General features: G+C 37.8%; 1 protein-coding gene across 2 annotated transcripts in view; it reads right to left on the bottom strand.

Moving 5' to 3' along the window:
* LOC124166122 (b(0,+)-type amino acid transporter 1-like) overlaps positions 1-20,814 on the bottom strand; it is a 131,320-nt gene that overhangs the window by 79,560 nt on the left and 30,946 nt on the right. Inside the window, exon 1 of one of the 2 annotated variants that reach the window (XM_046543778.1) lies at positions 15,544-15,670. The exons of the other annotated variant lie outside the window; for it this stretch is intronic. Within the exon in view, the coding sequence (XP_046399734.1) occupies positions 15,544-15,631 (88 nt within the window). The 5' untranslated portion in view covers positions 15,632-15,670. Of the gene's footprint in view, positions 1-15,543; positions 15,671-20,814 lie in introns of those variants that run through there. 2 annotated transcript variants of the gene reach the window in all.

Here is a 20,814-nt window from a genome sequence, read left to right as displayed (position 1 = left end):
AGAATTTCAAATTTATGGCACAATTTTCTATAAATAACGTCTTGAATGATTTGATTGACTTTACCAGCAAGGCAGAGATAGCCTTAAGTAGTGTTAGAGCTTTACATTTCGTTTGGTTTGAGTTTATTACGGTCAAAATTAATATTTCCGATAGTGACAGTTTTTGCTGAAAACATATTTGAAGGGAAAGAATCAGAAAGTGTGTGAAAATAGAAGATCAAATAATAACATAATTTATCTCTCTGTACTCGATGTCCGTGCATACATACTTGAAATGGATGATTAGTAATAAAAAAAACAAAAGCGTTATCAATTCTAATACTGCTGTAGGTATTAGCTGTTGATCAAAACTCGTTTTACGATATTTTTGGATTGTTTCTTATTTCTGGAAACTAGGATAAATTCAGCGCTACATTGTATGTATGAAGTTTTTATTTCCTCATACTTCCTACAATGCATCCTTGCATAATTTTATTTTTCCCTCAAAAATCTATGGACCAAGTAAATTGAATCCACCGTTAGCGATTTGTGGTGATTGCAGATCTGTATTCAGCGTTATTGCCACATTTACCTTTAATATTTCATATTTGATGACCGACTTTAATAGGAATAGAAAGCTCGTGCTCAACTTTTAAGGTTTATTTAATTTTCTTATTAGACCAACAGTTTCATGATTTAGCTAACCGAATCGTAGTGGCATAAGATTCCATGTTCCAAGGCAAAGTATACAAATATCACTGCATCAAATTTCAACCATGAATGAGACCCTATGAATGAAATTAAAGTTTTTATACGCATTTTTTACACTGATACGTCGTTTAAAATAGATAATTTTTTTCGGAATTTCGTCTGAAATTCAGTGTTGAAATGAATACTCAATCAATAGAAAGCGATACATCTTTGGACGCGTATTAAGCAGCGTTGTGCTGAAGTTCGTTTTACCTAGGCTTTCAATTCGACCCACTTTGTAGTTGGCAGTAGCAACAGCCGAGCTTTCAAAAAAAGCGCTAAGCTATTTTAACAGGAACTCTTTTGCTCCCAAGGACACTCCAACAATGTATTGCACGTTAGAAAACAGCACTTGAATTAAATGCATCGGTGACATTGTTAAACCTTTGCTTTCAAATATACATCGTTGCTCTAATTAATTGAAGATATTGATGTTAACGCTTCGTGTTTGCTTTAAGTTTATTCTCATACGATTGAATGCTCATAAATTTATTTTGTATTTTACAAAACGTAATGAATCTTGAATCAATAACTTAAGGCATTACGATCGCACAGAAGACAAACTGTTCTCGATGAAGCTCAAAATACTATTCCTGAGGATTTCAACAGATGATTAATAAGCCACGTTTATCATAAAATTTCTTTCAGATACGATTTTTATAAGTAAATTTTGGGTGATACTCCTCAAAAATATTTGATAATTCTTGAGTTTTATATTTTTGGATGAGCTACAAGCTATTTTTATGCCGTTGGTTTGCCAAATCGGTCAAGAGTTGTGAGACAGCTTGGAATGTCCGTAAAAATAGCCCCATTACATGAGCTCCTGGTAAAAAAAATTCATTTTTATTTTGAAATACAGGAACGAGATAATGCGTCTTTGAAAGTCGAGTGCAGCTGAGAGAGATTTTCCGTCAATATACTCAGTGAAGCTTTCTAGTGGTTTCAGTCAACTTATTATATGTGAAGACTTTTCTTAAAAAGTAAATTGACGACATTATTGAATTAATTATTCCTCATTGATCCATCAAGGATAAAGGCTAATTTGCCTTAGCATCCACTTTCTTTTCGAATAAAATGAGCTATTTGAACTCTTCTGAGTTATGTGATGTAATTTGCAATTCCGAGATATGATTTCCGAATTTTCCTTCGAGACTTACCCCAATGTGGATTTCCTAAGTCCAATTAATTTGCCAGTCTACGGAAGTAAAGAATTTTAACGTTTTAAACCCTCAAATTAAAAAAAATAGGCTCACATGTCAAGCCATTCAGTTATGTAGAAGGCTTACTTTTTTTACCTATACTGTTGATTAATCCGTTTTAAAAATTCTTTGAAAAACTGGTCGTGGTTGAAAAATTCCGTACCTTAAATTGAAAGCTAGATCAGGGAAAAGAAAACCTTTAGAAAAGTCTATCGCTTTTAAAACTTTGAGATTATTTGTCCAAATCGTAAGAATTACTTTTCAATACTTTTAAGATTATCGTCTTTCATTAAAGCAGACAAATTGAGAAGAGCTATGTTATATATCCTTGATTACTTATAAAAATTCCAGAAAAAATTTGCCATTAAAATATTACTTTTCCATGATATGGATTGATTCGTCATCGTACGCGCTTAATGGTGGCGCTTCGCTCGATCGATTGCTGGAATTCAGGAGACGCAAAAGTTTTGGTGGGAGGCTGCGAGCATTGTCGCCCTGAAGGTCATTTCAATGTCATGCGGTTTAGGGGAACTTTGACCGGGCGAACACGATGGAATTCTTACTTTAATCAACTTAAAAAGCTCAAAATTAAAACTAAAGAAAGTTGAAATTTTTTTGGAACTTCTAATTTAGTTTTTTTAAAGTTAATTATTGAAACAAAAATACCAGATTCATGCCATGAAAAGCGAGAAAAAAGTTAACACGCTCCATAGAATAAAAATCAGGATGGATTTTTGTACTGGGGTCGTGTTGGTTTCTATCTCAGTGATATTCCAAAGATTTTTTGTGCTATTCTCGGAAAGGAATTTAGCAAAAGTTTTGAGACAATTACTTCTCGTCAAGAAATACTTAAGAAACTACGAGTGCATTGAAAATGAGTGGAGTTACAGCTCCTTACGTATTTCCATAGCTTATCAGTAGATGAAATTGCTTCTCTTCGCTGAAAATGGATTCTATCTTGTTAAATGTGATTCTTAGTTATACGAGGTATTTATATTCAGTTTAATTTACGGCAATGTATTCTAGTCTATTGAAAAAGAAACCAATGTTGAATGAGCGTCATAAGTGAATTTTACCGCGTATTAATTCCCGTTGGTTAAAATATATTTTTTCTCTAAAACCGTGCACTTTATATATAATTATAAATAAATCACGAATTCGTAAAATTATTATTCCTCGAAGCACTTTGGCAAATATATCACTCTGAATAGAATTGCGTCTTATTGTCTCTTGAGGCACAAAAAAAATGCAACCGTGGAAATTGATGGTAAGTTAACTTCGGCACCATTTTCAATTATGAATCATTAACTACGATTCGATAAAAAAATTTCCTTGATCAAAAAAATAGAAAAAAGTCCTTAAAGAAATGATTAACTTTTTAGTACCTATTCTTAAACGATCTTATTGCTTCATGCATATATCATTTTCATTTTCCAACGTGTACAGCCTAACGTGAGCTACCAGTTAATTAACAATTATACCTTGCTTAAGTAATTCTTCTACCGGACACTTACAGGTGTTCACGCATAAATCGACGTAACTTTGTGCTCTCACAAAACTAGGAATGGGCTTGAGAGTTATTAAAATAAATAAAAAATTGTGCCCCTATAAAAAAAAATTAGTATTTTTGCGAGATATTCAAGCGGAAGGAAAGGGTAGAGAAGGTAATTAAAATTTTGCAGATTGCGTGCCGTGAATTAGAAGACCTTGATGAGAGGACGGACGAGCAACGTAAATTTCTTTAGGGAGAAAATTCCTCTAAACAGAAACCTCAACACTTCATCCCATGTCTTTCTCCTGAGCAATTTGATTTCTCTCATTACGTCATCTTGTACATCTCTACCTCCCAGTACTACCGCAACTTTTTTTTTACTTATCTCCCCTTCACTTAGACCCCACTCATGCAGTGTATCCATCAAGAACAGGATGATAGGGGATAACTATATAATACCAATAATACCCAAGAAACAGGTAACTCTACCATAATTGGTACATAGTACAGTTACTCCATGGTATATTATACTGTAGTGTATAATACCATAGAATATGCTCTTTGATAATACACAATTACCTAGTGGAAATGTATAGGGCAGAATAGTCAATCACTTTTTTCCTCGCTATCTCTTATTCTCAGGGAAAGAGTAGTGAATATTACTAGGGAGTGTTTTAAGCCATGCTGAACTTTGTCTTTTGATTACCCACGAAGTGAGCCAGTCCTTGTACATTTGTTATTACACATGATTTTGATGGTGTGTGTCACATATATGTGATTTTTGTCTAACTAGGCATTATGATGCGCCCTTGAAATTCTATTCTATACGTCTGACGTGAGTGTTTTGTTAATTCTGACCCTAGTGTGCAACATCTGGGTCTCATGTGGCTCCAAACATACTAATCCTGGAAGCAATGAAGCACACACAGTTCGTTGAAGAAAGCGACCCGCATATTTGGTCATTTTTGGCCAAAGTGAAACGCAATATTTTTCCACACGAAACGAGGAACGTCGAGATTGATTGCTTCGACCTGTTTCAATTTAATCCACGTACGCGATCAATGTTCTCGTTTTCGGCGAAAGTGAAACACGTAAATAGTCGGTGACATGCGGTATCCGATTTCCTGAGGGAACCAAGGGAGGGAAACCGAGTTGTTCCATCAATCCCTTCGAATCGGTCCATTCATCTCCGGGTTCACTATCCAGGATCTCGTTTCTGGAAACGGTGTCGTGTCTCGAACTGTTGATGCGATTGTACCTGTCCTAAGCGAGACAGTCTAAAATACGCAGACGAATGGGATAGACAAGAAAATGGGAAATAAAAGTAAGCGCTGTGAGCGCAAGTTAAACAATTAATTTTCGTCGGAAGCGAAAAAAAGCGTAGGAATTTGTATAAACTAGATTTTTTCCTTCTCTTGACCTCCATGTTCAATATTGATTCATTGTCTTGGAGTGGAGGTCTTTAAGAATTTTAAATCCAAAAATTTTCCAACGTTATAAAAAATATTTAAGTAAATAAAAGATCGTAGCACTTTTCCGCAAGAGTTTTTAATGCGTACAAAGCGTTTCGGCTCACTGAGCCATCATCTGGTACAAGAACGGTTCAAGAAGGTACAAGTGTCTTGTACCAGATGATGGCTCAGTGAGCCGAAACGCGTTGTACGCATTAAAAACTCTTGTGGAAAAGTGCTACGATCTTTTATTTACTTAAATACGTCTAACTTCCACCAATTGAAGCCTGAATCTGTTGAACTTATGTTATAAAAAATTGTTATAACCATTAAATTAATTTTTAAATATTTTTATAACATTTTATTCCTTTTATGTATCAAAATTATGTACTCTTATTCATCCAGAGCCCTGATGAATGTATATAATTATAACGAAACGTGGGAAAAAATTGCATTTAAAATTCTACAAGGTCTATACTCCAAGACACTAAATTTACAGAAATTAGAGTTCAAATTTTTTTCTATTTTAATAGATAAGTCTTAAGACTTAAATAAACACTGCAATTCTTTAGTTGTATTAAATATAAATTCTGAGTAGAAAATGTACTTGGCGTGCTCCACGACAATTTGATCTGGAATCAAGGCCGCGACTAGAAAAAAAGCATGGGGGAGGGTAAAAATTGAGAAGGGGTAATATAGAGGGTGATACTGAAGGCAACATCTCCCAAGCATTTAGTAAGAAGAGGCATGTTGTATCCCTTTACTCTCTTGTCTAATACGACCTTACATCGTATCGACAGCTGAAGACGTCAGAATTCCAGGAAAATATCGTTTAGTTGAATTTCTTTTAGGAAACCTGTTGATTGATTGTTTTTTGAAATAGTTTATCTTCAGGGCTGTTGAAAGTAGAATGTTGAGAGGCTAGATGCTTAATCTCTTTAAAAGTATTACTACGAAGAAAAAAGTCAAGGAGATGACATTTCATTTCGCTTCAATGAGAAAAATAATTAACTAGGGGACTGCAACATTTAGTATAGCATGCTTTGAAGACTTAAGGAAAAGGAATGCAGTAGTATTACGAAGTACACCGCTTCGAAAAATTATTTCAGAATATCATCAGTGTTGCTAGGGAAGAAAAATGAAGTACAGAGACATCAAAAGAGATATGAAAAAGGCATCACATATAACTTCGTTGTAAAGATAATGATTTCGCTAGGACTATTAAAACAAATGCTTATTAATAAGCCAAAGAAATGCGATGGATATTACTTAAGATAAAATTATTCAATCTCATTCTCTAAAAAAATCAGTTTTTCGATATCTCAAATGAAAAGAAAAAAACTTTGTTCCTCCACAAAATATTCCATTATTATTCCACCACAAAATATTCCATATTAATTTATTTTCATGTCAGCGGCGTCTCTTCAGGTACTCAAAGAGTAAAATCAAGGTTTGTACCTGAATATGACGTCATTGCGTCGAAACTAGTTGTACCTGAAAACAAATTGAAGGAAGATGACATAGTTTTTCTTTTCATTTACGATAGAATGAACTTCCACCTTGCAGGCTGAGCCTGAAAATATAGAGATAATGAGTTTTTCTGATATTTGAGCTCTTATTTGGCATCTCTAAGGGGTCGCAAACTCCTTGCTCGATCGTATTTTTTGGTTACGAATGATTCGCTTAAATGATATAATCTTGAAATATTCAGAACGCTTGAGGCAGACCCATTTTCCTCTTTCTAAAATTTTACCTTAGTATTGTCTCAGTAACAATTTCTTTTATATATTTGAGGCACAGGGAAATATTGCCCAGGGTCTATTATATGCATATATGTTATAAATAATACAGAGATAGCGTAATTATAAAAAAGAAAAGATTTTGCTATGTCCTTTTAGACTTTTAATTGAGTGCAACGCGTTTCAACTCTACTGCGTCATCATCAGGTACACTTGTTTTTAGAAGGTAGACTTATTCTTTATGTAGTCTAAAGAAAGAAGAAAAATTCTACCGACGCACAGTGGGCGGAAATCGGAAAAAGCCGGACAAAATTACAAAATGGCTTTTTTTGAGTTATAAACTTGAAACTTCGCAGGTATACTCAGAAATGATTGAAATTTATGGATATGTACTTCATTTGACATAGATCCTACCCGTTACTACGATACAGAGGCTCAAACGTGAGCAAATTTCCATAAAAACGCCCGTCTTCAATTTTCTCTGAAAATCTTCCAAAGTAAGTGGATGGTGAAGTTATGGGTGGATTCTTGCGAAATAAAAAACCACATAATCTGTTGGCATGGTGTTTTTTCTTTAATTTTCCGTAATCTTAAAGAATACCGTCCAGAAATTCTTACCGTGCAGTAACAAAATGGCGGATACTGTTTTTCGACAAAGTTTTACATTTAGGTAGAGTTTCAAATAGGTTTTCGGCAAGGTCGCGCGGAGTAACTTATATGAGAGCATTTGTTGAAGATTTCTTAAGGTATTTATGCAGTTTTCTTTGAAATAAGTTTGCGTCGCCGGAAATGACATTGATTTTTAGACCGCGCGGCAGGGTTCCTCTCCGCGCGTCGGGGGTTGGATTAGCCGCGACGCGGTAAGGTTATTGAAGCTGTATGGGTTTTAACGCTCACCATTCACCGTTTTTATGTTTTTCTTCAAGACACCGATTCTCAAATGGTCTATGGTGAAGACAGTGGAGGTTTTTCATGCGATGTAATTGCACGTTTCATCGAAGTTGATTCCGTTTTCTTTGGATACGATCGAAGACCATACTTCTATTAAAAGCGTTCAAACCTCGAAAAAGTGAGTTGTTTTCCTGGGAATCATACAAAAAGACCTACCAGAAAGATACCAGCTGAGACCCTTATACCTTCTTCACTCTCCGATCCCTGACCCTCAGGATTCTACTTCGAAAACGGTCGTTTTATGACACCGCGGAGTGGAGCCTTTGACCGTCTTAACGGGGGTATTTCCACCGGAACTTCTAGCTTTTTAAAAATGTGTATCATACCCTCAGTTCTACTTTATATCCATAAAATGTTTTCTTCTTGAGAAACAGAGAATAATGTTCATAAATATGGCTAATAATACAGTGTTCAGTGACTTAACATAACTACTAATCATGAAGCTAGGGCATAACATCTGATGGCAACTAAATAATCTAAATTTTATGGACGAAAATTATGGATCGCGTGACAATCTCATGTTCGGCACCTACAGTAAGTACTAGAAAGTTGTTGAAGCAGATCCGATGAAGATAGGGTAGTTTAGGTAGGCAATTCATCGGAACTTCTAGCTTTTTTAAAACGTGTGTCATACCCTCAGTTCTACTTTGACTGTGGTGTAGGAAAGTTAAGTTCTCTTGAATGCGCAGAATTTTTGAAAGTGACTTGAATTTGTTTGTGGAGCGTAGAGATTTCAAAATTCCACTTGCCTATAAGTACGTTTTTGAATAAATCCCCGAACATCTTTTTCAAAATAGTTATTTTAATTTATATTACTAATTTTTGCTGAAAAATTTCTTAGCATTCCTTTCCTAACTAAAATAAATTAAAGCTTAAATTATCAAATGACACTGTTTAAATTCCAATCGATACGACATTTACAATATGTTGGAAGTAAGGAAATAAAACTTTGTTGGGTTCACTGTTATTTAATTATGGGCACGACCCGGGTTTCGTAACTTGGTTACATCGTCAGGTTGACGATGACCTGGCGATGTAACCAAGTTACGAAACCCGGGTCGTGCCCATTATTAAATAACAGTGAACCTTACAAAGTTTTATTTCCTTACTTCCAATGTGGAGAGGTTTCACAAAGTAAAGCCTGAAGTTATTAGTTATATACAATATGCATTCAGAAAATCGTATGTGGCAGTGCAGCGTACACAAACCAACAGAATATTTATCGGTATCAGGTGTACGATATTTTACATCTCCTAAGTTATTCATACCCGACGCTCTTGCTCCGCAGATTTAGAACCTCATGATTCAGCTGTCCGTCAGTGTGTTGCAAACTAAAAACTATCGCTTTTCTTAATTTCGAAATGACTATACTTTCCTGTAGAATAATAAATTATATGGGTTTTAAGATTAAGAAAAAATTAGGAAAATAAGGTGAGCAATATAAGCATTACTTTTCCGTTGATCATGGTCAGTAGTAAACAGAACTTGATCGTGTAAAATCCAGAGTTGAAATCATTAAGGCCATCCACCTGCCTTTCGATATAGGTAATGTCTTTCTGATTTTGTAACTTCTTTCGTCTCTTTCTTTCACCTAAAGCGGATGGGATGACAAAATCGTGTCGACGTCGGCCGTGGATTTTCCCAGATAGTGTCACCTAAATTGTAGAGCCCAGATGTGAGAAGTGCCTCTGGTGGAAGTTAAATTTTTTATCAAAAGTTTAGAGATAAATGTAATTAACCAAGAGAAAGTGGAAATAAGACTTTAGTCGTTACCTGTAGCGTCGTTAATCAAACTAAGAGATACAAGGGAACTCATGAATAGGAATTCGTCTACAGCATCCACTTGTTGCCACATTTGTTTATATTGAGAGTGGCCCAAACTTCCATCAAAACCGTACTTAGAGATTAATGTGTAGTTCACCACACATTTTAATTCTTGAGAGGTGGAAGTGGTGGCTAAGCAGGCTATTGTTCTCGATATGGTGTGGGTCAGTGGTGCTTGAAGGTTTAATTCGCACATGGTCTCGGTTATTTTAATTCTTTCGTTATAAAAGTCCTTTTTTTGTTAGCGCTATTCTGTCGTATCCGGGACAAATCGTGTCCATGGCTCAGAGCTGTCCTACGGAAAGACCGATATTGACTCTTGGTCAACTCAGACGCAATCATCAATGACAGTGCCTCTTCCACTGTCATCTCAGTGTGGACCTTTTCACTCGTCCTCCACTTTGAAAAAACTCTCATGGCCCGAGTAGGGGTCGTAGTTGTTATTTCTGCAATTAGGTGAGCTGCTGCAGTGTCTCTCCTCTCTCTCAAACTCACAGATGCCGCGAGAGCAAGCCCAGCAGTAGTAGCAGTAGTTTTTAAAGTTTGAATTTTCTTCTGCGTGATATAATACATGAGGTGCGACATTTTTTTGGCCGCCCGGGAATGCATAGCAAATATAATATGAATTTTGTAACATGAAGTTACAGGGGGAATTTTATTTAATTCAATCAATTTGAGAGGAATATATTTTTAGAAAAATACAATACCAACCGGCTGTCGTTGAAGTATCGGGAAAGTGATGCATGACAAATTCTGGAAATGTTATGGATTCAGCGAGCCAACTTTTGTATGTCAGGAAGTCATTGAGAAATTTCAGAGCATCAGGGTCTTTTCTTAAATTCAGCCTCTGCGATAAATAATTCAGCAAATATTTTTTTTCCGAGTGAATAATTTTTTTCCCAATTCCAATATTATTTCATTACTTCATTGGCATTTTCTATTGAGTGGCGGATGGAGCCTTAGTAAAATTTAGAAATAATAAATTTGTCGAACCTATGGTTATCCAATATCCTAATGAGTACACGGGGAAGAACGTATGGTAAATGTGTAAAAGACATGGTAATCTATAAGTCAAAGTAGAACTGAGGGTATGATACACATTTTTAAAAAGCTAGAAGTTCCGGTGGAAATACCCCCGTTAAGACGGTCAAAGGCTCCACTCCGCGGTGTCATAAAACGACCGTTTTCGAAGTAGAATCCTGAGGGTCAGGGATCGGAGAGTGAAGAAGGTATAAGGGTCTCAGCTGGTATCTTTCTGGTAGGTCTTTTTGTATGATTCCCAGGAAAACAACTCACTTTTTCGAGGTTTGAACGATTTTAATAGAAGTATGTTCTTCGATCGTATCCAAAGAAAACGGAATCAACTTCGATGAAACGTGCAATTACATCGCATGAAAAACCTCCACTGTCTTCACCATAGACCATTTGAGAATCGGTGTCTTGAAGAAAAACATAAAAACGGTGAATGGTGAGCGTTAAAACCCATACAGCTTCAATAACCTTACCGCGTCGCGGCTAATCCAACCCCCGACGCGCGGAGAGGAACCCTGCCGCGCGGTCTAAAAATCAATGTCATTTCCGGCGACGCAAACTTATTTCAAAGAAAACTGCATAAATACCTTAAGAAATCTTCAACAAATGCTCTCATATAAGTTACTCCGCGCGACCTTGCCGAAAACCTATTTGAAACTCTACCTAAATGTAAAACTTTGTCGAAAAACAGTATCCGCCATTTTGTTACTGCACGGTAAGAATTTCTGGACGGTATTCTTTAAGATTACGGAAAATTAAAGAAAAAACACCATGCCAACAGATTATGTGGTTTTTTATTTCGCAAGAATCCACCCATAACTTCACCATCCACTTACTTTGGAAGATTTTCAGAGAAAATTGAAGACGGGCGTTTTTATGGAAATTTGCTCACGTTTGAGCCTCTGTATCGTAGTAACGGGTAGGATCTATGTCAAATGAAGTACATATCCATAAATTTCAATCATTTCTGAGTATACCTGCGAAGTTTCAAGTTTATAACTCAAAAAAAGCCATTTTGTAATTTTGTCCGGCTTTTTCCGATTTCCGCCCACTGTGCGACGCGTAAATTTATCGTTGTAGCGTTGAAATGCGTTGTGCACAATTAAAAGTCTAAGTGGAAATTGCAAAATATTTTCATTATTAATCTTCGAAACAGGTTTCGCAGCATCTCAGTCAAAATTTTTTCCGGCAAATGCTAACCAAGGTCTATTATATGTGCTCAAACATTTCTAAGGAGATAATGTCAATTTTAAAACAGTAATTATAACAAAAAAGACAAAAGACGACCGATCGAGCGGGATGGATGCGTCCTCTTACGGCAATTTCCGTAGTTCTGCGGATATCTCTATGAAGAAACAAAAAGAAAAATGAAGCGGAAAGAGAGGAAACTCAATGAAGAGAAAATGTTTATTCTCCCCCGGTGCTGGAGCCGGTCTCACTAATTGGAACGTCTCTACTCGACTTTTTATTTCGCATTCCTAAATTTTCTCACGCAGCAACATTCCCGAGGCCTTTCACGACTCGCTTTTCTCATTTCATCCTTAAATTGTATTCCATGCCTCTTCCCCACGAATCGGCGCCTTGGGAGGATAAGCGTCGTTGTAGTTGTGGAAGCTATGGAAGTGGTGGTGGGGACGCCGGCGCGACAGTTGTGATCAGCTCAACTGGAATTACGGGAAAAAGGCGTGAAAGATTACCGTCAATTCCGTCCAGTGATGGAAAAATGTCGGTAAAAATTTCAATATTTCGATCAATCCAATTTTAATCGAATAAAACTCGAAACTTCAACTAGAAGATCGATTAATCGAAAAAACGAAATTTCTTTTTTTTAATATACGGTCCGTACACAAACATGTTTATTATTCATTCGATAAAAACTCAAAGTAAACATTTTAGTTGCAGAAAAAAATACAGAAATATGTTATCAGACTATATGTTTGAATTGCTTGTGGTAAAAATTGAAAAATGCACGCACATTAAATTTTTGGGATCACCGCTTGGAACCATTCGGCTCCACTAATATTTTTAAGAAAGGTCAACTGATTGAGATGTTTTTTTTTGGGAAGGAGGATCTTAACATATTTTCTTAAGTGGGATTATATGAGAAAATTGCTCCGGGATTCGAACTTAAGCGACTCCTATGGTAGGCCTCTTCAAGTCCACCCCTTTTCTCTAGAGCTGGTCTGACTTTCACACGGTTGGACGAAATAGTTTAACGTCCCATTTGACGGACGGGGTGCTGTCCCTAAGTGGGATAAAATTTAAAAAATATTTGTTCCCCCTCCGGGAATCGAACCTGGGAATGGAAGGCCAAGTCAAGCCCAGCCCTTTTCCCCAGAGCTGGCCAAACTTTCACGCGGTTTGACGTCAAAGTTTAACGTCCCATTTCATGGACAGAGTGACTTCACATATATTTTATAATGTATGTGAAGACACTCCGTCTATATATATTTAAGTTGGATCGTATATTCTCTATGAAAACGTCTTTCTCCGCCGGGATTCGAACTTAGAGATTCGACCACCCGTATGGTAGGCTTGACGGCACATTTTTACGTCCCATTTGACGGACGATGTGTTGTCCCAGAGTTCTTAAAAGGAATTGGATCACAAAAAAATCCGGGAATCGAACTCGGGCGACTCGCATCGTAAGCCCATTCTGCTCCCTTTCTCCATCCTTTCTCCGTACTTCATCTTATCTTCATCTCCTGTATTCCACCTCGTCCATCGACCAATCCGGCCACTTTCTCTCCCCCGCGGTTCCCCCCTGCATCCCCCGGGCGTCAGACTCACCAACCCTCCCGTTATCGATCGCCTCTCTCTCTCTCCCTACACATTCTCTCGGCTTTCCCGCCGACTCCGTGCAACGGCCAATCGCTTGCGGATTGAGAATCTTCTCCTACCATTCTCCTCCCTCGCTTCCACGCGCTTCCGACCGCACCCGGCCGCGCCGTTGAGCGGGATACGGGCGCCCGCCGCACCATCAAGGCGCAGGCGGGACGGCGTGGAACCCGGTGGGACACGCCGCTGCCGCCCGGGCAGAATATTTCTCAAGTCGAAGATGTTGGAAGAAGTTCATCAGCAAGATGTGTAAAAAAAACACGATAAAATCGTGCAACCAGTGAAAGGACAACAAAACTAAAAATATACGAAACAGAAAATAAATCGTCAACTATGTAACATAGTTAAGCCCAACTGCGTAATCTAGTGGCTCTTTGTTCTTGCATCGCTCGTCAGCATTAAGACAACCAAGGGTGTCGTCACGAATCTCCATTAGCGGATACAGAAAAAACTCAAGGGGGGGGGGGCGCAAAAGATACCTTGAGTTACATAAAAAATAATTAAGTCACATGTAAAGTTTAAGAAGTTTTAATTAAAGCGATTATGTAAAAATATAAGAAAATGCCATCTTATGATATAAAAAAGTTACAATTGTGGATCTGCATTGTTTGGCAGTACGGGTGGCCCTACTAGGGGGGGGGGACGCCCCCTGCGCCCCCATCTGTATCCGCCACTGCGAATCTCTCCACTGAATTGTCAATGTCTATATCTTTTTTTCGTTCGCTGTACTCGATGGTATTTTCAAGTCTTCTAGTCAGTAAAAGAACAGGGGTTTGAAGATCAAAAGAGCATTATAGGGAGTACGTTAGATTTCTTTATATCTCAAGCCTCATTTCCACAGCGCTGATTTTATAGAACTTTGGTTTCGCTACAAATAAGTCGTAAAAGAGAGTGAATATTCCAAAGTTTTACTTTGAATTAATTTACTCACGCGGTGACATAAGGTTGCTTTCCTAATAATGCTTTCTTGTTTGAAGTTTTTTGAAAGCTAAATATTGTATATGAAAAAGGTTTGATTCGCGAAAAGTCGCATCATCGCACAAATAAATAGTACGAAATGGAATTTTATAGAAGTTATCCTTTTCTTATATATGAAATAATTTCTGGACATGTACGTTTGTAGACTAATTGTATGTTTTTTCTATGTTCTGCAGCTCCTTAAAATCGCTGTCATTGCTCTCTAAGACGAAATCCAAGGACAGTTCAGGCGAAAATTCGAGCCATTGATGGCATGGAAACTTCACAAACACGAAGGCGTCACCGTAAAAATTTCTCGAGCTAATTTCAAACAAATATTAATTCTTCTGTCAGACCTAAATGGCACAGTCACAATGAGAATACATCTAGCCATAATGAAGCGGTATGATAAGGCGGGCTATTCGTTGTAATGGAACAATTTTGAAAATCAAGATTAGAATTCATACTGCTTTTAACCAGAGTCCTTGCACTTATTGCGTTCAGCTCTCGTGGATGTCTCAAAGCGTTGAGTCCGGAGTAAGTCGTCGCGTGATTTGGACTGCAATGCTGCATGCATCTTTAGGTATCATAAGCATCACGGCACTCGACGAGGAGAAGCATGTCGCAAAACTTAGCCTCTTTCCTTCCAACCATTTTGGAATAATGATAAAGACAATAAACGTTCTATAACTTATTAATGTACTGAATCTATGAACAAGGTTTTTAGGGTGAACTTGCAGTCACCACAGGCTTATAATCAGCTATTATTACCTCTAGACTTGAATTAACCGCAATAAACTTGAATCTTATCGATAACTAGCCGCTGCAGATTATGTTTGTCGATGTTCCAAAAGTGATTAATACGCCGAGAGTATCCTACCGTTTCGATCCACGTGATTCAGCCATCGTCCCTGATACGAGGAGTGAATCAAGAGCTATCGAGACTTCGATAACACCGAACCAACCTGGCAGAAACCGATTGAAATTTCACTAATAATATGCTCATAAAACAATATTTGAAATCTCGTCTCCTCTTGCATCATTAAATCCACGTTCGCGATCATCCTTTACTGAATTTATACTCTTCTAAGTTTTTTAATGCATTTTTATCGCAGGATTCTCTTACCGGACGAACATCGATAAAACGCGTAATAATTTCCCTGCCTCTACGTTCTTCTCCTCGTTACATCATCCTCTTATATACGTCCACAAGCATTCATGCATGAACGAGACGTCTGTCGCATGCCGCGCAGTCATATTTGCCTATATTTTTTTATGCAATGTTTTATTATTATTATTTTAATTGGTGTCGTTGGTATTTTGTCTCTCACCGGGTGATGATGCAGCTAGGGTTGGCGCTGAGGTATCGCGGGGTCGGCCGCTTGCGAAGCACCACTTGAGCGAGAGTCTGCCTCTCATCCCCAGCCGCTAGGCGAGATAAACTGAGAGCGAGGCTCAGAGCGGCCCGCGGCAGCTTTCGGATATCCCTCCTGCGCGCACCCCCAACCCCCTTGTGCGCACCGCCCTCCCCTAACCTCCCTCAACCTATTTTCCCTTCCCGGAGACTACCTCCCCGACTCCCCTTCCCTCCAACCCCTCCCCTCCATTCGCACGCACATCTACCACCCCTCCTCCCGAGCAATCGTTTTGCACACCACCCCTTCTCTTCCCCCATCCCCTTTTTCCGCCCTCCCTCAACGCCTCTCCCATTGTACGCTCCCCTTTCCCCATCTACTTTCGTCTCTCTTTTCTTCTCTCCCCCCACCTCTTCCTTGCCGATTCTAAATCGACTTTAATTGTCGACTTAGATGGATAGATAGTTGATTTGCTCCAGGACTTTTCCTTTGGAGCATAAATATGATTACAAAAACTCAGAAAAACGCTGACAATAATTGTAATCTCGTTCAAAAAGCACAATGTGAAAGTATTCATATTCAAGCGTGGGTATGTTATGCAATCACAGTCAGCACTGATTTGGAAAGCGTAAATAATGTACAATAAAAAGATATTAACAAAAAAAACATTTGAGGCCTATTTCCTTTCATAAATATTAATAATAACTTGCGATTACTTTAATGAATCGATCGATTACGAAGTTAATGAGCACAATTGGAATTGTAAAGTTTATACTGATTTTGAGTTAGGTTCTAAAATATATTTAAAAAGCATGACCCAGGATTCATAATATGGTTACCTGACGACAGTAGCGGATCAAGGAATGGGACAAGAGGGAATGACTGGGCGGTAACGTCCAAGAAATGGCGGGGGTCCGAAAAAGTTACCATTTTATCTAGTGTAAATTGGGCGATGTAACTATGTTATGAAACCCGAGTCGTGCTTTTTCAATTATATTAGTGAACCTAGCAAAGTCTATTCTTTTCAATTTCCACGATGGAAAGGTTTTAAACACTTAAACCTAAAATCATAAGTTATATTCAAACATCATAATATTTCAAATCGACAAAAAAACGTATATACAACGTATGTACAAGCATATCATTTAAAAAAATATAACTTATTGTTAGTATGAATTTTCTTTTGCAATCGTAACCATTATATGAACTTGTTTAAATGAGTGCTCTTATATTATTGAGGTAAATTTAAACGCTATCCAATTTTTTTAATGAGCAAATAGATGTGGAAGTAATTTGTTAGGTTGATTCGAATACGTTGGTTGAATATTATTGTAATATTTTTTTTGGAGCCACGTCCTTGTAAATCGGTAACATCAAATCAATACGCGCGATGTTGCTCGTAGCGATTCGGCCCTCCACTCGTGACTAATTGATGATCGTTCTCTTGTCCTAAGTAATTCTATTTTTAAATGCTAACCTCCGCTGTGCACTGCGTACTCAAACGGATTGCATGGCCTTCCGTTTTAACTGCTCTAACCGCGCTAACTCCCGATGCTGTACGAAAACTAAACTAAACTTCGCGTGCGAGAATTCCCCCTTTAAAATTCGCTTGCTTCCAATTAAAGCAATCGTTAGTACTTTTTTGTTTCCCATTAGGATTAATTATTACGATACAATTTATTTATATTGAATTTGCATCGCTAGTTACTAATAAATTTATTATCTCCGTCTCACCCGTTTGACAAGTTTAGGAAACCTAAAAAAACAAACATCTGGGAAATACCAAACAATTTACTTTCTTGGTACTCTATAATTGTCAAACCTGAATATCTTTACATTGGACAGGAGTTGAAATACCTGTATAAAATTTACATATTCCGTCAATCTTAGGATTTGTTATTATAGTATTTTTTCATAAAAAGGGTGTTTGACTCACGATATTCGCTCCTTTTAAGAATCGAAGTCAACGAAAACTTTATAATGAAATAAGTTGATATGAAATCAGAAATCCTATGCTAATAATATATCCAGGAAGCTTTTTTGCCTTGAGAAGGTGTTTCAAATCCGTTAATTTTAAAGTACTCAATTGATTCACGTTTTTTTTCCTTGGTAAGCATTGTGTAAGCGCCGGATTATTCGCATAAACAGTCACGAGGTCAATTCCTTGGAGGCAGACAAGGCACACGTCATCCATCCTAAAGTGTCAGAATCCAATCTCTTTCGTGAACTCTCCGACCAGATAGCAATGATTCAACTCTCTCAGCGCTTGTCCATTTTTGCTACTGGAATAAAGAAATCCCCTGAATAGAAGTATTGACAGAGGACGACAAGCAATCGGCCAGATTACTTCAGTTGGTTTTTCTGACGATGGATTGTTTTTCTCGGAAAGTTCAAGGTAGCAGATTACCCATGTCAGAATACGTCATAGCAATATGCTTAAGAATTAGGCAGTTGCAAACTGTTGATAATATATATGTATTCTAACTTTGATTTCGGTCTTTGATAACATTCACGAAAATGTATGCTGTTGTGTTAAAAAATGTTATTACTCTGATTTTTTAACGAGAAATTGTTTTTATATTTTCGATAACATTTAGTTTTATTCATTTGATTCAAAGTCAATATGTTTGTAGGTCAAAATACGTTTTTTTTACATGATGGGATACATCTCTCAAACCCGAAATAAATCGTCTAAAGGTATTTCCCGATTCTTAACGATAGATAAGTATTTAATCAGGAATAATATTATGAATTTTGTCTATATACCTGAATGAATTTGTTTTTTGGCTTGCCAGTCAGTAATTATACCTGAAAATGGTTCTCTTGTGGCCCAGAAAAAGTATTTGAATAAAAATGAATAATCCGTAAATATTTTGCTAAAGGTTGAAAATATGCGTAAAAATTTGTGGTTTAATCAATTGAGTAATTCGACTATTTTTTATGTGCGGCACTCTATCGCAGTCTTTTTTCTTTTCGTGTATTTTTTCCATGTAATTAATTTATCCTCCCATTTTAACTTCGTATTTTCCACCCTATCTTCCTCGTTTATTTCCCTCGCTATTCTGAGCAGATGCGGCTCTTCCAACGACCCCTCCACATCTCTCATTTGATCTTATAAATATAACGAGAAAAGCCTTTGAGCGTCCGCGCCACTTGTAAATGGAAAGACGATCTGTTCTTCTTGATATATTTCCTTCATTTTTGGTATCTTTTGCGGGAAACAGCAATTTAATCTCTGGTTTAATTTACGTTCCAAGGTTAAATTTATGAGGGAGTTGACTTTGTGTACACATTCTTGCACTAGTCACCGTAGGCATTATTTTTATTCTGTACAATCTGTTGATTTTTTTTTATATCTGCAGCATATCCTAGACTACCCTCTGCCGTAATTCTTGCGCGATACCTTCACATTTTTATGCACTGAAAAAATTTCCAGTTTAATTTGAAGAAGTGAATTAGTATTTACAAACGTATAAAATCGTTTCAGGCTTACTTTAGTGGAAGTTTGATTTATCCATGGTTAAATCTCAAATGATAATTTCCACACTTTAATTCATAATTCAACCACCGACCTTGGTTTCAACATTTTATGTCATTTTCAAGGTTTTCCCTTGAACATGACATAAAATGGTCGGTTGAAACAGTGGTCGGTAGTTGAATTTTGAATTAAAGTGCGGAAATTACCTTTTGCGTTTTTACCATGGCTATTCATAACATGTATTTACAGGGTCGTATCCAGAAGTAGTAGGACTGTTTTTTTTCCGCACGGGCAGAAAGATTGAGGGGGGTCTGCAAGACCGGATGTTGCAGGGGGGAGCCTTGGGAACAGATTATGATGCGTGGTATTCGCCTGTGTGCATTAGTTGAGTGTGGACTACTGTTTTCGTGACCTTCTGTTTTGACGCCTCGTCGTTGGTTGCGATGGAGCAAAATTTAGAGCAGCGGTACGTCATCAAGTTTTGCTACAAACTCGGCAGCTGAAACCAAGAGAATGCTTACGCAGGCATACACGGAGGATACCATGATCCGTTCCTCGAAATGTGAGTGGCACAAGCTGTTTCGGGAGGGCAGAGAGGTCGCCAAGGACGACCAACGCGCCGGACATCCGTCAATCTCGAAATCGAAAGTGAAATCGATGTTGATTGCATTTTTTGACCGTCGTGGAATTGTCCATAAGGAGTTTGTACCTCCTGAACATACTGTAAATGCAAGATTTTACGTGGAAGTGCTCACATGGCTGCGAAATCGGAACGCACGCGTGCGACCAGACCTGGTGGAGAATTGGAAGCTCCACCACGACAATGCACCGTGCCACGTCGCGTGGATTGTGAGGGATCTCCTGGCCAAATTCGGCGTTTCCACGTTGCCTCAACCCCCCTACATCCCTGAAGTGGCCCCAAAGGACTTTTTCCTGTTCCCCAGGATCAAGAGGCACCTCAAGGGGCATCGTTTTGATGAGGTGGAAGCGGTCCAAGAGGCGACGACGAGGGCGCTGAACAGCATCCCGAAGGACGACTTCCGGAAGGCCTTCACGACCAACAAGAAGTGTGAGGATGCCCAAGGGGCCTATTTTGAAGAGTATTGAGTCGATGTATCAAAATGTTCAATAAATAAATTAAAAAAAAATCAGTCCTACTACTTTTGGATACCACCCTGTATGTACGATACTCACGCTCTTTCTCACAGGTATGTGTTCTCGCCGAGGCAAAAGGATTGCCAGTTTGCTCTCGCTTCTATTTTTTCGGAGAGTAAATATAATTTTTTTGTGTACCAATTCTATACACGAGTGGCCATTGCGCAGGCATCTTCTATCCTAAATGCTTGCATCTAGTGCTTTCTACCTGGAAAACTTACGACGGAAATCCTACCGTTGTTGACGGTAACAGTTGGATAATTTTGGGTTTGCAAGAAGTTTTCAAGAACTCACTCAGGAACGCTAACGCTTTCCTAGCTATTAAGCGTCTCTCTCACTGCCTTGCCGATCCTTTTTTCTATTCTTATTTCCCCTATTTTATGTGTACATTGCGTTGGCACTTTTCCGTTTGCTTGACGTTACATTTATAAAACCATATGCGGAGAGAAAAAAATGTACTTTACTCAACAACACGCACATAAATATTTAAGTATGTTGTTGTACGCAGTGTAATTATGTGAATTCTATAAGATCAATGTTTTTTAATTTGCAATCTTATTTACCGAATAATGCTTTGATTTTACTTAGTTGTGCCAATATTTTGCTCAGTTATC

The sequence above is a fragment of the Ischnura elegans genome, chromosome 9 (assembly GCF_921293095.1).
Source record: "Ischnura elegans chromosome 9, ioIscEleg1.1, whole genome shotgun sequence".
NCBI lineage: Eukaryota > Metazoa > Arthropoda > Insecta > Odonata > Coenagrionidae > Ischnura > Ischnura elegans.
This window is presented reverse-complemented; position numbering and strand designations above follow the sequence as displayed.